The 14871-nt window shown below is 42.8% G+C and overlaps 1 protein-coding gene across 3 annotated transcripts in view; it reads right to left on the bottom strand.

Moving 5' to 3' along the window:
- Positions 1 to 14871, bottom strand: part of IGF2BP1 (insulin-like growth factor 2 mRNA binding protein 1) — a 57908-nt gene that overhangs the window by 11965 nt on the left and 31072 nt on the right. For 2 of the 3 annotated variants that reach the window (XM_006832491.1, XM_006832492.1), the window contains exons 3-7: positions 13680 to 13728; positions 13093 to 13144; positions 9871 to 9934; positions 2421 to 2702; positions 1163 to 1297 (exon numbers count right to left, since the gene is read on the bottom strand). In XM_006832491.1, coding sequence (XP_006832554.1) covers positions 1163 to 1297; positions 2421 to 2702; positions 9871 to 9934; positions 13093 to 13144; positions 13680 to 13728 — 582 coding nt within the window. The remainder of the gene's footprint in view (positions 1 to 1162; positions 1298 to 2420; positions 2703 to 9870; positions 9935 to 13092; positions 13145 to 13679; positions 13729 to 14871) is intronic. The other variant, XM_006832493.1, reaches the window with a different exon arrangement.

Consider the following 14871-nt stretch of genomic DNA (forward strand, 5'->3'; position numbering starts at 1 on the left):
TCAATTCTAAATCATAGCAACCCTGCCTGTACAGGGTTTCCGAGGATTGCCTGGTGGGTTTGAACTGCCGACCTTGTGGTTAGCAGTCTAGTGCTTATCCTACAGTGCCACATCAGGACTCTGGTTAGAGAGTAGACACCTGTTAACTTGAGTGATAGGGAATGCAATATACAAAAGGGAGGTTGGCAGAGGAAAGAAAGATGAAGGCTGTAGTTAAAGTGAGTTAAAGTGAACAGAGATAAATACTGTTAACTGATGGTAGGTACATGGAGGGGATTACAATCATTATAATGAAACAAAGATACGATTTGCTGAATGTAAAAGTGATGATCTGCTGCTCTGTAAACCACTCAATTCACAGTGAAAAGTTAAAAAAAAATTTAAAAAAAAAGATGAGATATGAAACTTACAGGGAGGGAGTTTATGTTAATGGAGGGAACACCATTCAAAAAAGGAGGTAGAGAACCGTGACACAACTTGAAGAATAGAATCAATGTCACTGAATTTTACATGTACAAACTGTTGACCTGGAGTATGTTCTGCTGTGCATATTCTCAACAAGATGGATGAAATACAATTTCTAAAATATCAAACATTTACACATTAAAAATACATGCAGTTCACTGCCTGTCAATTATAACCCAATAAAACTATTAAAAAAATAAATAAATAAAAAGTACAAGTGTGCAAAAGAACATATGTGTGTGAGTAGATGCCTTGCAGCTTTGGTTTCCTAGTAAGGAAAAATTAACTATGGATAGCCATTCTATGGAACTGCATGCAGCTATAAAAAGACTAAGTCATGTCATTGTGCACTAGTACACAAAGTAAAGTGAAAAGGCAGAGGCAAAAACACCATGTTCATTGAATGCACTCCTTATTTGGACTAAAATTTAAATGTACACACCCACACACATATGCACATGGCACAGCACACATGTACTCACATGTATGCATGCACACATACATCCACAGGCTTGTCCAGGAGTTTTAGGTATACAAGTGTTAGGTATACAAGGTGTTACATATGGGGGTAAAGAGGACCTTTTTTCAATATGTATCCTTTTGTATAACTCTTGATTATATCTCTGCATCATTGCTATTCAATGTGGAAGGGGAAACTTTGCAGTCCTCAAAGTCCCAAGAACAGCCGAAGTCTTACGTTTTAGTGTCCTTTGCCTCCTTATGCATTATCTCCAAGATCATCTTACAGGCAGAGGAGCAGCCCTCAGGGGTCGAATGGACGCTGATGGCCTTCTCCGCTGCCCCTGCATTCTCCTTCCTGTGCACATCTATCCTAAGGACCACAGGAAAAAGGCTGATCAGTGATCCCCAATGGAACTCAGTCAGGTTTTCTGATTCCCTTACCTCTCCTTAATGGAAGAATCTGCTTTTCTTGGAACAAGGCCTTTAAGTGTAGAATCAGGAAGCCAGAGAAAAGGCCAGGGAACTTGGACCCAGTCTGCTATTCTGTAATCTGTCTCAGAGCTGAAATTTCTCAAGCAGGAGGTGGTTGGGGGGCGAGCATTTAGTCCCCTGGCTACTTCCTGAATGCAGGAGTGGGGTACCAGGCCACAGCTCCAGAGCTGCAGCTCCCCATGTATCTACTATGTTCTCATTGAAAAAATGTAAAGGGAAGGATGACATACCATCCCAAACAAAAAGTGAAAAGAAAAGGATTTATTATAAATTAAGGCCATACAAAGGGGCTTCAAAAAGTTCACGGAAAAATTCTAGTATCTTTTAGTTCCATTTTTTAACAAACTTTTTGAAGTCCCCTTGTGTATGCTGTTGTTGTTATATGCCGGGAATCAGTCTCAACTCATGGCGACCCTGTACAGAGTTTCCGAGGCTATAAATCTTTACAGGAGCAGAAAGCCTCATCTTTTTCCTGCGGAACAGCTGGTAGTTTCAAATTGCTGACCTTGTGGTTTGCAGCCCAATTCAGAACCACTACGCTAGCAGAGCTCCTTCTTGTGTATGTGGCCTATTCTTTTTCACTACACCGATGGGTTATACTGATCAATTACACTAATCCATTAAACTTCTCAGTTTAATGGATTAGAAAAATTGGGTAGTTGGCCAGTCCTGTTGCCACCAAGCAGCAGTCATGATATCACAGAGCACTGGGGAGGGGCTGACTCACCTAGACGGCTTATTTGACAAGACTGGGAAATGACAGAACCCTTTTTGCTAATGAGAGTACCTGACCCAGCCAATGCAACCAAACGGTGCACTCCAAGCCCATTCTACCTCCCATCTGCCTGCCCCTCCCGAGGCAGGCAGGATTGGAAGCAGTAACCCCTGAATAAGAAGGGAAGGGAACAAGATGCAGGTAACAGTCCCTAAAAGGTGAATGTTGATGCCCTCGGTATCCTCCCAGCACCCAGTTCCTCCATTCCCCAACAGGAAAGACTCACTTGGACTGGGTCTGTTTTGTGATGTTGCGGATAGTGGCACCCTCCTTGCCAATGATAGCACCCACATACTGGGTGGGCACCAGGAGACGCAGGGGGATGTCCACCTGCTGCTGCTTGGCTGGAGCTCCGGCTGCCACAGGAGAACCCTGGCGGGGCTGACCCCGGGAGCCAAAGCCTCCTCGGCGCCCATTCTCAGGGCCTTGTGTGATCTGGTCGTCAGGGATATAGGAGACCTTCAGGGCATGGTTCTCCAGCTGGTGGCCGTTCAGCTTCATGATGGCCCTGGGAACAGAGGAAGGGTATACAGATCACACTAATCCATTCCAATCACACAAAATGCCTTCAGTGTGCACAGCATTCAACTGGGGTAAAGTGTGGAACACAAAGAAAGGGAGATCATCATCTGCCCACCACGCCCCTTGCCATCTCAGGGATCTTTCCAGTTGGCATAGACAGAATATCAAGGGGAAATCTACAAGGGTGAGTCAAAACTTATCTGCATTCTGGCTACAGAATTTACTTTAACCAACTTTTAGAAAAGACAAATACATCATTTTTTGACATGATCTCCTTGCTTTCACACTACACTTTGTCCATCTGTCAACAAGCTTTCATATTCCCTTACTTTAAAACATTTTAGGCTGAGCTGCGGGCCACAAATGAACCACTGTCTTCACTTCACCAGAGATGAATCTTCACCCTTGAAGGACCAAAGAGGTGAAAGTACGATGGGACAAGATCAGGACTACAGCGAGAATGCGTTAACACCTCAAAATGAGTTTTTGCAGTGTCAACGGTGTGGGCAGAAGTTATGGGCATGTGCATTATCATGCAAGATCACAATGCCTTTGGATAGCAGTGTTGTTGTTGTTAAGTGTCATCGAGTTGGTTCCGACCCATAGCGACCCTGTATAGGGTTTCCGAGGAGCAGCTGGTGAACTTGAACCACCGACCTTGCAGTTCAAACGGCTTTGCAGTCTGACACATTAGCCCACAGCGCCACACCAGGACTCCTTGGATAGCAGTCCTCTGTATTTAATCCCAAGTTGAGGTTTCAGCTCCTCAATGAGCATCTCACTGTAATGAGCACTGTTGATTGCTGGACTTTTTCCTTACAGTGTTCTAATACTGGCTCTTGAGAATCCCAGGAAACTGGAAGTATCAATTTTGCTGCTGATGGTTCACTTTTGAACTTCTTGGTTGGTACTGAGGTTGTCTCCATTCCATGCTCTGTCATTTACTCTTAGTGAGTCGTAGTGATGAATCATGTCTCGTCGCCACTAATGATTTTTTTTAAAGAACTTTTTACCTTTTTTTGAGTACTGGTTTAAGTTTTGTTTGCAGGTGTCCAAACACTCCTGTTTACGCTCTTCCGTGAGTTGTTTCACACAAACTCTTCGAAACTCAAGTCTCTCACAGATTACTTCATAGGCAGAGCCATGGTTGATTTGCAAATGATTTGCCACGTAAACCACTGTCACTCATCTATTCGACAGAATCATTCCATGTACACATTCAATGTTGCATCAGCTATGGATATGGATGGGCATTTTAGGATGGACATTTTAATAGAGCCAGAGCCTGGATAATTTTTGACTTGCCCTTGTACATACATTACTGGGGGTTTAGCGTTCACTAAAGCTTCCACACAGACTATGAAAGAAGTGAGTTTCAGATCCAACCAGGACCATAGGGGTCCTCTGTCTAAAAAGGAAGCCCCAAGGCTCAATCTCAGAGATCACCCACGTCTAAACTAGAGAACATGCTACACACTTGTATCAGCTCGACCAAGTAGTCACGCAGACTTTCTGGATTGGGGAATCTTAACAAAGGGTGAGAGACACAAGACACAGACGCTCTACAACAGACATACAAGAGACAAAATACAACAGACACAGATGAAGATTCTGGTACCCTGAACTTAAGAAAGGCTAGAGAGGTGGATGGAGTGCTTGCTGGGAGGCGAGGCCGAGCAGCAATGGTAAGAAAGGGAGACCGACTGGTGAACTGCTGACCACACATGGGTCAACCATCTTGGGAGCAGATTTGGCAGCAGAGGGAATGCCTGGCAAAGCAGATTTGCATGGGCGATGGGCAAAGTGTGGTTTCTTCTTTTTCCCCGTGCTCTCCTGATGGCCAGAAGGGTGGCCAGCTCCCACCCTCATCCACCCCCAGTGCAGACCCTGTTCTATGGGAGTTCGGAGCCACACCAGTGTGAGATGGGGGCCAGCTGCACCACTTTGGTGTCTGGATTCACGTGTACTCAGCTCCAGACTTATAAAACTCCCTGAGCCACCAGGCCAGCATTGAACCTGTCTCGCTGTCCCCAGCTTCCCTGTGGTCCTGACAGACACTGGAACAGCTCCATATCAAGGGCCCCCACAAACTACTTCCTGACTGAGTGTCCAGAACACAGATAAAAGGAACTCCATCTAGAGCTGGGAAGTTTGCTGTCACATCAGTTCCACAACCACCTTGTGAGCTCTTGGAATTGTAGGAGCCCACCACAGATTTCTCCCTCCGGATCAAACAACTTCACTGTTTGTTTTTACAAATATGACAACCCCACAATGCCCCAGAGGCAAGAGATGATTTTAGCTCACACAAAGAAACAAGAGAGACTGGCTCAAACAAATGATCAAGACTTAGCCAGAACACATTTCTGAGGAAGAAAAGTAATGGAACTAACAGAAAAAAATTCAAAAGAATGATAATTATGTACCTTCAAAGGATCAGTAGAAAGATCAAGGAAAACAATAAAAATTAAAAGAATTCAGGGAAACGCTACAAGAATAAACAGACAAAACAAATGTAAGATTTGAAGCAATATAAAATCTGCAACTAGAAATCCAGAAGATTAATACTAAGAGCTCAGAAATGGACAACACATTGAAAGAGCAAAAGAGTAGGTGCGAAACAATGAAAGCTCAAATTAGTGACCTTGGAGATAAATCTCTCAAATTAGTATGCTACAACAATCAGAAAAAAGAATGACGAAATCTAAAGAAAGCCTAAGAGTTATGTGGGACATCATGAAGGGGGATAACGTGCAGCTGATTGGAATTCCACAACTTGAAGAGACACTAAAAAGCACAGAGAAAACTTGAAGAGTTACTGAAGAAAACTTCCCTAACATCATGAAAAACGAGAAGATCAGCATATAAGAAGATGATGAAACCCAAATAGGAAGACCCCAAAAGAAAATCACCAAGACCTATCACAATCAAACTTTCCAAAATCAAAGACAAGGAAAGAATCCTGGGTGCAGCTTGGGAAAAATGAGAAGTTACCTACAAAGGTGAACCAATAAGACTAAGCTCTGATTTCTTAGCAAAAACCATGCAGGCAAGAAGGCAATGAATGGGATGATCTATACACAACTCTTAAAGATAAAAGTTGCCAACTAAGAATTATATACCCAGCAAAGTTACCCTAGAAATACATGGGCAAAATTAGCACATTTTCTGATAAACAGAAATTAAAGCAATTTGTAATGACCAGATCTACTTTACAAAACATTCTAAAAGGATGTTCTTTGGTCTGAGCATCAACAACAGTAGATAATAACCTAAGATTACCATACATGATCACACCATAGAGAAATCAATCCAGATATAGAAGAATTTAAAGGAAAACATGGAATCCTTGTATGGCTCTATGGGATAAAGCACTAGACAGCAAGGCTGCTTTGAGCCACAACAAGTTCGGTGGTTCAAACTCACCAGCCACTCCATGGAAACCCTATACAGGGTCGCGATGAGTTGGAACTGACTCAACAGCACTTAACAACAACAACAGCAAAGTAAAACAAACCTATTAAGACTAAAAATACCGAACTAGACATATCAGGAAATAGTGTAGTGTATAAAAAAAAGGGATTGTGTAGGGAACTTCCAAATGGCAAGAAAGTCAAATAGATTTCAAAACAGACTGTTTCAAGCAGGGAAAAAATTAATAAATTACAGGCTAACCTCAAAGAAAAAATAATACACCTGCGTATGAAAAAAAAACACCTTAACACAACAGAAGTGAAATGACAAGAAACCCCACAAACAAAATGAACTCAACATATAAAATTATGTGGAACACAGAATCCAGCAACATCACACAAAAAAACACAGAAAAATGTTAACAATCAATTCATAACTATTGATATTTATGCTGAATGTAAATGGATTAAATGTTCCAGTGAAGAGACATAGAGAGCAGAATGGATGATAAGAAAACAGGATCCTTCAATATGCTGGCTACAAGGGACATAACAAAAAGGGGATAGCCTTACATGCCCATCAACAGAAGAAGAGTTAAGCAAACTGGTACACAATGGAATACTGCTAAAACCTTGAAAAATAATGATGAATTGTGAAAGACCTCACAACATGGTTGAATGTGGAGGACATTGTGGTGAATGAAATTAGTCAATCACAAAAGGACAAACATTGTATGAGACGAACGTCGTAAAAAGTTTTTTTTTTTTTTAAAAAAAGTTTTCATGATACAAGAAACAATCTATGATGGTTGGAGGTGGCAAATTATTCATGAGTTAGAGCATAGACACATGTTAACATGGATGACAGAGCAGGCAGTATACAACAAGAGGGAAGTTAGCTGTAGAAAGATGAAGGTAGCTGAAGACACAGGGAGGAATTCAACTGTTAAAGTGAATAAAGGTAAACGCTGTTAACTGTTGGCACATGGAGGGGATTGCAACCATGTAATGAAGCAAAGTAATTGTTGAATGGCAAGCTGATGATCTGCTCCATAAACCTTCACTCAATTCACAATAAAAAGTTTTAGAAAAATAAAAACATAAGGGTGAGCACACAGAGCACTTACTACTGCAAATTCACAATATTACAGATAATGAAACCAAGTTCAAAGAAGGATGAATAAATGTCAAGTATCAACCCTCCCCTAGCATACCCCGATGAAACATGGACCAAAGGTACTCAGTTGAGGTAAGACACCAATATTCTAATCTTTGTTCCACTGCTCACAGATATGTGAACTGGGCTGTTCACAACCACTCCTAGTCTAGATCCAAGTTTCATGGAAATGAAAGAAAGAAATTGACACCTGCCCTGCTTATTGGATGGCTCCTGCATTTAAGTCTTTGGTCTACTTTGGGCTATTTTTTGTGTACTGTGTAGAGTAAGGATCCAAATTCATTGCATATGGATATCAAATTGCTCCAGTACCATTTATTAAAAGATCCTTTCCCACTGAACTTTTTTTTTTTTATTTTAATTTACATGGGAGAACATCGGTTTTACACTCATCATTTCATTGCAATGATTATAATCTCCCTCCGTGCATCATCATTCAACAGTATGTGCTTCCATTCCCTCTGTTTCTTTCTCTTTTTTTCTTCAATGTACAAAAAAACACTCGTGAATATATAATCATTTAAACAACCAAAGGGCACATTTTACAAGTCTGCCTCCTGGCTGCAAGCACACAGCCTTTCTCTTTCCATGAATCTAGAGTCCTCAGCTGCTCTCTCTCCATGTCCTTATCTCTACCTTCATATCTGGTTTCACTGCTTCTCTGCCCCACTGAATTTTTAAAATATTTTTGTCAAAAATCAATATATTGCAAATGTAGAAATATTAACGCTTCTTTCTGGACTCCCAGTTCTGTGATCATCTTTATACCAGTACTGTGCTCTCTTGATTACTTTAGCTTTGAAGCAAGTTTTGAAATCAGGAAGTATAAATACTCTTTCTTGTTCTTTTTCAAGACTGTTTTGCTGCTCTGCATCCCTTGCATTTCCAATGAATTTTAGGATCCTCATGTCAATTTTTACAAAAAAGAAAAAAACGCTTATCTTACAGGATCCATGGGAAACTCAAATAAAACAGAACTATGAAAGAATTTGAGAAATTACGGGATTAGTTGTTTTTATGCCTTCAATGGTTAAGGACACTCCATGGAGAAGTGGGTGTTAGAGGCCAAATGGCTTGCTAACCACTTAAGAGGCAGCAGTTTCTGTATTATCAGGGGTGGCTACAAGGAGGCTGAATGAGATTGGAGGGAGGGGACAAGCACCAATCACTCCCCCAGGGCTAACACTGGTTAAAGATGTCAACAAGAAAACAGCAGGTCATAGGGAATGAATGAACAAGTATTGACATGGTCTTTAAAGTCAGACACAGAAGCCTAGATTGACCACAAGGGGCAGGAAAAACCTCCAGAAAATTCTGAATTCTGGTGGTATCTAAAAGAAAAAGGTAGGCAATATTTGAAGATGTGGTAGGATTTTACAACGTAACACTAGATTGAAGCTAACAGAAGGAATAGAGGCAGCATGGTTAAAAAAGTAGGGCTCCTGGTGTGGCGCTGTAGGATCAGCACTGGATTGTGTACCACAAGGTCGGCAGTTCAAACCCTCCAGCTGCTCCTCAGAAACCTTATATATAGGGTCGCTATGAGTCAGAAGCAACTCAACAGCACTTAACAACAACAAAAAGAGTCTCTGAACTAGTAGTGGTGAGAGGTGTAATTGCTCAACCAAGGCACTCAGGGGTTAGAATAGTGGCTAAGGGAGCACTGAGGATCTACACAAGCATAAAATACAGGCATGATGATCAATGGACAATGTCAGATTGCCCAATAAGCAAGGTAAGCACAGGCTTACTTACCGATCTTTAGTGAACAGTTCCACATCTTTTCTGCTTTGAGATCTGGCTGGCATTTGTCTCCCTCCCAACCCCACAGCATCCTCCCTTCAACCAAGGGCTTTCTATGCTTGCTGACTTCACCACATGATGTAGTGAAATTAATAAGTAAGCACAAGTGAGCCTGTGCTTACCTTGTGTATTGGCAAATCCGTCGCTGTTGACACTGGAATAAAATGTCTGCTCCCTACGGTACTGTTGTTAGGTGTCATCGAGTCAGCTCCAACTCATGGCAACCCTGAATAGTGTTTCTAAGGATAGCTAGTGGGTTGGAACCGTCAACCTTGTGGCTAGTAGTCCAGCGTTTGCCCTACAGGGCTCAATTGGTGGTGGTGGTTATGTGTCCAGACTTACAGCAGCTCTGTATAGGGTTTCTGTAAATCTTTATGGAAGCAGAAAACCTCATCTTTCTCCAGCTGAGCCATCGAGAGTGAATCTTTTTTAATTCCCGCAGCTACCCCTCACCATCACTAGATGGCGCCATCAACACAGCAAAGGACCCTGCAGTTCCAGGGCGCTGGGAGACAAATTAGAAGCCAACCTTTTTTCTCCAGAGGTCTTTGAGTCTCCCCCTTCAGTGCATTTTGTTAACCTCCTAGCAAATTTCTGGGCCTTTGAAATCACTGACCCAAAAGACAAGGAGAAGACACACACCCAGAAAGGATCTTTCATGAGGAAATCTGGGGGTTGATTGGGTCATTATCAGAGCCCAGACTGTGACCCCTCCCAATACCCAACACAGGACCCTCAGCCCCACTTTGTGGCCCACTCACTGCCTGGTCTGCTCGCGGTTGGAATAGGTGACATTCACCACAGCTGTCTCGCTCTCGGTGTTCACTGGGAAACAAACAGAGGCCAGGGTTAGAGCAGACAACTGGAGACCCCACTATAACTTCCCCAAGGAGTCTGAAAGTTTTTCTCTCCAACCTCTATACTGTATGGTCAAACGACTGAGAAGGTTATGAAATACTTGAAAGAAAAGACCAAACATTTATCCTTTAGGCCCCTTTTTCACCAAAGCTACTGGAAAAGTCTAAAGCCTTCTTTTATTTTTCTTTCTTGGTTTCCTTGGATTTCCCTGCCCAGTTCCCAGAAGATCTGGATGTACAAAAGGCTGTGGTCACCATATCAGCAGTTCTGTTCCCTAGCCAGGAAAAAATTTACCCTTGGAAAGTTAAACTAGTTAAAAATCAACACACACTGGCTGAGATTAGCCATTCTTAGAAGCAAACATTCCATGAAATAGTTTGCACAGAAATGGCTGAAGAGACTAAGGAAAATCCAAATCTATTCTAGAGGATTATTCAAGAATACAACCAAGAAAAGTGTCGTGTCTCATGACCGAAAATGTGAGCTTATAAGGGAAATGTAGTCTAAAAACCCAAGCCCACTACTCATTGGGTTGACTCCGACTCACAGTGATTCTGAGAGTAGAGCTACTCCTTAGGGTTTCTAAGACTGGAGCAGACTGCCTCGGCTTTCCCTAGTAGAGCGACTGTTGGATTTGAACTTGCAACCCTGTGGTTTGCAGTCCAATACTTTACTCACTGGACTCTGGGAGAGGGGCCACCCTATTCAAGGATTATGTCTGCATCATCATATCTATACCTTTTCAGGGGAAAGGAGTTCCTGATATAAGTATTCCAAACATCACGGCCACAGAGATGGAACACACTGGACCACCATAATTTCTTAATGGTGTTAAGAGTTGTCAAGGCGGTTCCCACTCATAGTGCCCCTGTATAGGGTTTCCAAGAAACAGTTGGTGGGTTTGAACTGCCAACCTTGTGGTTCGAAGTCCAGTACTGATCCTACAGCGCCACACCTAATTGTTGTTGTTTAGCTCCATGGAGTTGGTTCCAACTCATAGTGACCCTGCATAGGGTTTCCCAGGAGCAACTGGTGAACTTGAACCACCGACCTTGTGGTTCAAACCAATCTTCCAGTCTAGTGCATTAACCCACAGTGCCACACCAGGAGGCCACACCTAATACCAGCCATTAATTCCACCAAAGTCCCTGACTGTAATTATGAGCAGTCTTTTGATTTCCTTGAATGCCCACACACTCTTTCCTATAAGGAGGAGGAATGGGGTCCTGGTGTGGTGCTGTAAGATAAGCACTGGACTGCTCACTGCAAGGTCAATGGTTCAGACCCACAGCCACGCCTCAGAAACCCCACATGTGGTCACTGAGCTGGAACCATTTATAGCACTTAACAACACAGAAAGAAGAATGTGTCGACTAGCCAACATTAGAACTTCACTCTAAATCAATGACATTAATCTTTCTGTCTTATGCATTAAAGTCTTGGGAATTCCTATCTTTGGAGCCCTAGTGACATGGCGGGTTAAGCACTAGGCTGCTAACAGAAGGTCAGCAGCTCAAACCCATCAGTGGCCCCAGATGAGTAAAATGTGGCAGTCTGCTCCTATAGAAATTTCAGCCTTGGAAACTTTATGGGCAGTTCTATTCAGAACCCTATAGGGTCACTAGGAGTCAGCATCGTCTGGACAGCATGGGTTGTTGTTTGTGGGGTATTTGTTTTGTTTTGTGTTTGAGTTTTGGGGCCTGATCAACCCTGGGGTGGGAAGCACAGGCACAGAAGTAAGATTCTGCTCCTCCAGCACTGAGGAAAAGGCACTTGGCTACAAGACTTCAGTGCAGTTGTTGGCTCAAGGCCCCTGACTTTCATCAGTATTCTTGTCACTGGAAATACAACAGCAAAGGAGTCAACAAAACCCCTGCCTTAATGGAGCTTACATTCTAGTAGGAGACAACAACGAACACAATAAATAAGTGAATTATATAGACCACAGGAAGGTGATAGTGTGTGTGGAGAAAAGTCAATTAGGGGGCAGAAGATTTTAATAGAGTGGGCACCCTGTACATTTCTGAGACAGTAACAATGAACAAACTTGAAGAAGACTTTCACTAATGGCCAACAAAATCAGACGTTTCCCACCACCTTCAGATAGGACTGGTTCTAGTTCCCTGCTGAGTGTCTCTGAGCTGGTGTAAACTCCTGCTGGGGCTCCCAGTGAAGCTCAGCATCTCACCCTTTCTTTGTCTAGCAGTAGCTCAGTCATTAGTCTACCCTGTATACAATGCTGCAGTATGGCTATCCGTGAACCACCTGTGCTAGGGTATCACTAACAGGTAAGCTACAGGAGTCGAGCAGGATAGATAGGACTGATGCAGCAGGTTTCTTTTGATCAACTATGATCATTTACAAATTTGCCCCTTTCTACAAAGAATTTGGAATTAAATCTCAGTCAAGATAATTATTCATTTCTTGAAGATTTCGAAACCCAAACTAGTATCTTGTCTACCCAAAGACCAAGCTCTATCTTATGTCCAACCAAAATCACTCCATAGTAAATTTACGTCCTCTGAAAAGAATTTATAATTCTAGCAAGATGAAGAAATAAAAAATTATAGCAAAACGTTTCATGACCTAGACTTCCTTTCATTTTGTTTCCCCTTTGTGGATGTACTCTTCGAAGTTTTTGCTTGTCCAAACTGTATTACATTACACTCTCCCCGTTGTTGTTTTTAATTGACCAAAGTCATATATGTAGGGGCCAGTCGGCGTTTCCAACAGGAAAGAGCAAAGCAGCTGATGACTCTAGCCAAAAACTAAGAAACATGAAGCTTTAAAGCAAAAGAGCCAGAGACTTAGTTGGCTTTAATGTACAATTTCCAATCTTAAGCTGTTTCTAAGATCTTGGGGCTTCTATTTCTACTTTGGTTGACCTCTAGGAGCCTGGCAACGCTCTCTTAATGAGGAGGTGACTGGGCTCAAGCCTCTCATTATACAGACGAGAAACCAGCCAGAGATGAGCAGTGAAGTTAGATAGGTCCCCCATCCCTTCATTCCACATCCTGACTTTCTTTTCTGGGTCTTCCAGTTAGTTTTGATGATGGAGTGGGAAGCAGAGCAGATCCCTAAACTCCTCCCCGACCCGGCCCACCACCTGAACCCCCATCTCTTACCTTGCTCGCAGTTCTCGACTGTGCCATATTGTGCTAGAAGACTGTCCAGTACCTAGAAGAGCACAGAGACAGCTGGAAGGGTACTCTGAGCACCCCAGGAGCAGCCACAAAGCCAGCCATAGAGCCCCTTTCACTGCAGAGCACTGGGGCACAGGCAAGCCTTAGCTTGGGCATCAACCCGCTCGGTCTGTCCTTTCTGGATGCTAATGCTGATAACAACATAAGTCAAGGGTGTCTTTGCAAGAACATAGTGAACTCTTCGGTAAGGGCCTTTTTCAAAAGGAGACTAGGACCATTTAGGTCCAGGTCCTTAAATCAACTGTGCCATCACCAAGTTTAGAACTCAGGAAAGCTCTTCCTGCATCCCTAGTGCCTCTCATCAGATGGATAGAACTAAGGACTACGAACAGTGACATCCTGGATAAAGGATGAGACCCAATCAATGACACGTCAGCACCAACATCTCTGCCTGGTCCAGACCACTGGGAGACCGGAGAGATCTCCCACATCATCTCTGCCAACTCAGATTGATCCTTTCAGTCTCCACTCCCCGCTCTCCACCCTCATTAGTTCCCCCAAACACTTACCTCCCATCGGAGCTGGGGTGGAATATTTCTGATCTGAATTTTTCGACTCCTGAAATTAAAGAGAGAATAGCGTTAGAGAAAGCTCCAGATACTTTAAGGCCTTGTAGCCTGGTGTGGCACTACAAGATAAGCACTGGACTACTAACTATAAGGTAGGTAGTTGGAACCCTACACAGGGTCGTATGAGTCAGAACCAACTCAATGGCACTTAACAACAACAGGGAACCTTGAAGTTCCTCATTTTTGTCCCAGTCTTTCCTTGACTTCTGGTGACTCCTGGGGAATGGAGATGTGGGACAGGCGCTACCTCACTTAGAGAGTAAAATCATTCACCAATGCTGCTACATATAAGAATATGGAAGCTCTAAGGACGTGGGTAACAAAATTTCTTAAAATTTATAATTGCTTTGTCTCACTGCTGTCTTCATTAGCTTAGTTTTCTCACTCGTTCACTTTTTCAGTAAGCACTGAGAAAACAACATTAAATACAATACTGTTAGTTCATTTAACAACTATTTAATTGGAACCTATTGCCTATTTCTCCCTGGACTTTGTCCCAGATGCTGGGAACACAGCAATAATCAAACTAAATGGCTGGCCTCAAGATGGTCACTGTTTATTAAGGGAGACACATGTGCAAACATATTACAGCAGGATAATAGTGTAACTGCTTACAGATATGGGCTTAAACCTATGCTCCACTTACAAACCCTGAATATTTAACTTTGAGGCCTTGTTTCTTCCTTTGTTAAACAAGGCTAATGTCTACTCACAGGTAGTCGAGGGTGGTGTTAGATACTTATAAAGAGCTTAGCAAAGGGCTTGGAGTGAGCACTTAAAGTATAATAATAGATGTATCCTAAAGATACTAGGCTCCGTAGGATAAGCATTAGACTGTTGTTCAAACCTACTAGTCACCCTCGGAAACCCGATATCGAGTCACTATGAGTCAGAACTGACTCAATGTTGTTGTTGTTAAGTGCAGTCGAGTTGGTTCCGCCGCATAGCAAGGAGCAGCTGGTGAGTTTGAACCACTGACCTTGCAGTTCAAACAGCTTTGCAGCCTGGCGCATTAGCCCACAGCACCACACCAGGACTCCACTCAGTAGCATTCAGATATGATACTAAAGTGAGAGTGATCAACAAGCATATACACACACTAGCATCATGCCCACCCCCTCCTCTCACTCAC

Source organism: Chrysochloris asiatica, unplaced genomic scaffold (assembly GCF_000296735.1).
Source record: "Chrysochloris asiatica unplaced genomic scaffold, ChrAsi1.0 scaffold00007, whole genome shotgun sequence".
Classification (NCBI taxonomy): Eukaryota; Metazoa; Chordata; class Mammalia; order Afrosoricida; family Chrysochloridae; genus Chrysochloris; species Chrysochloris asiatica.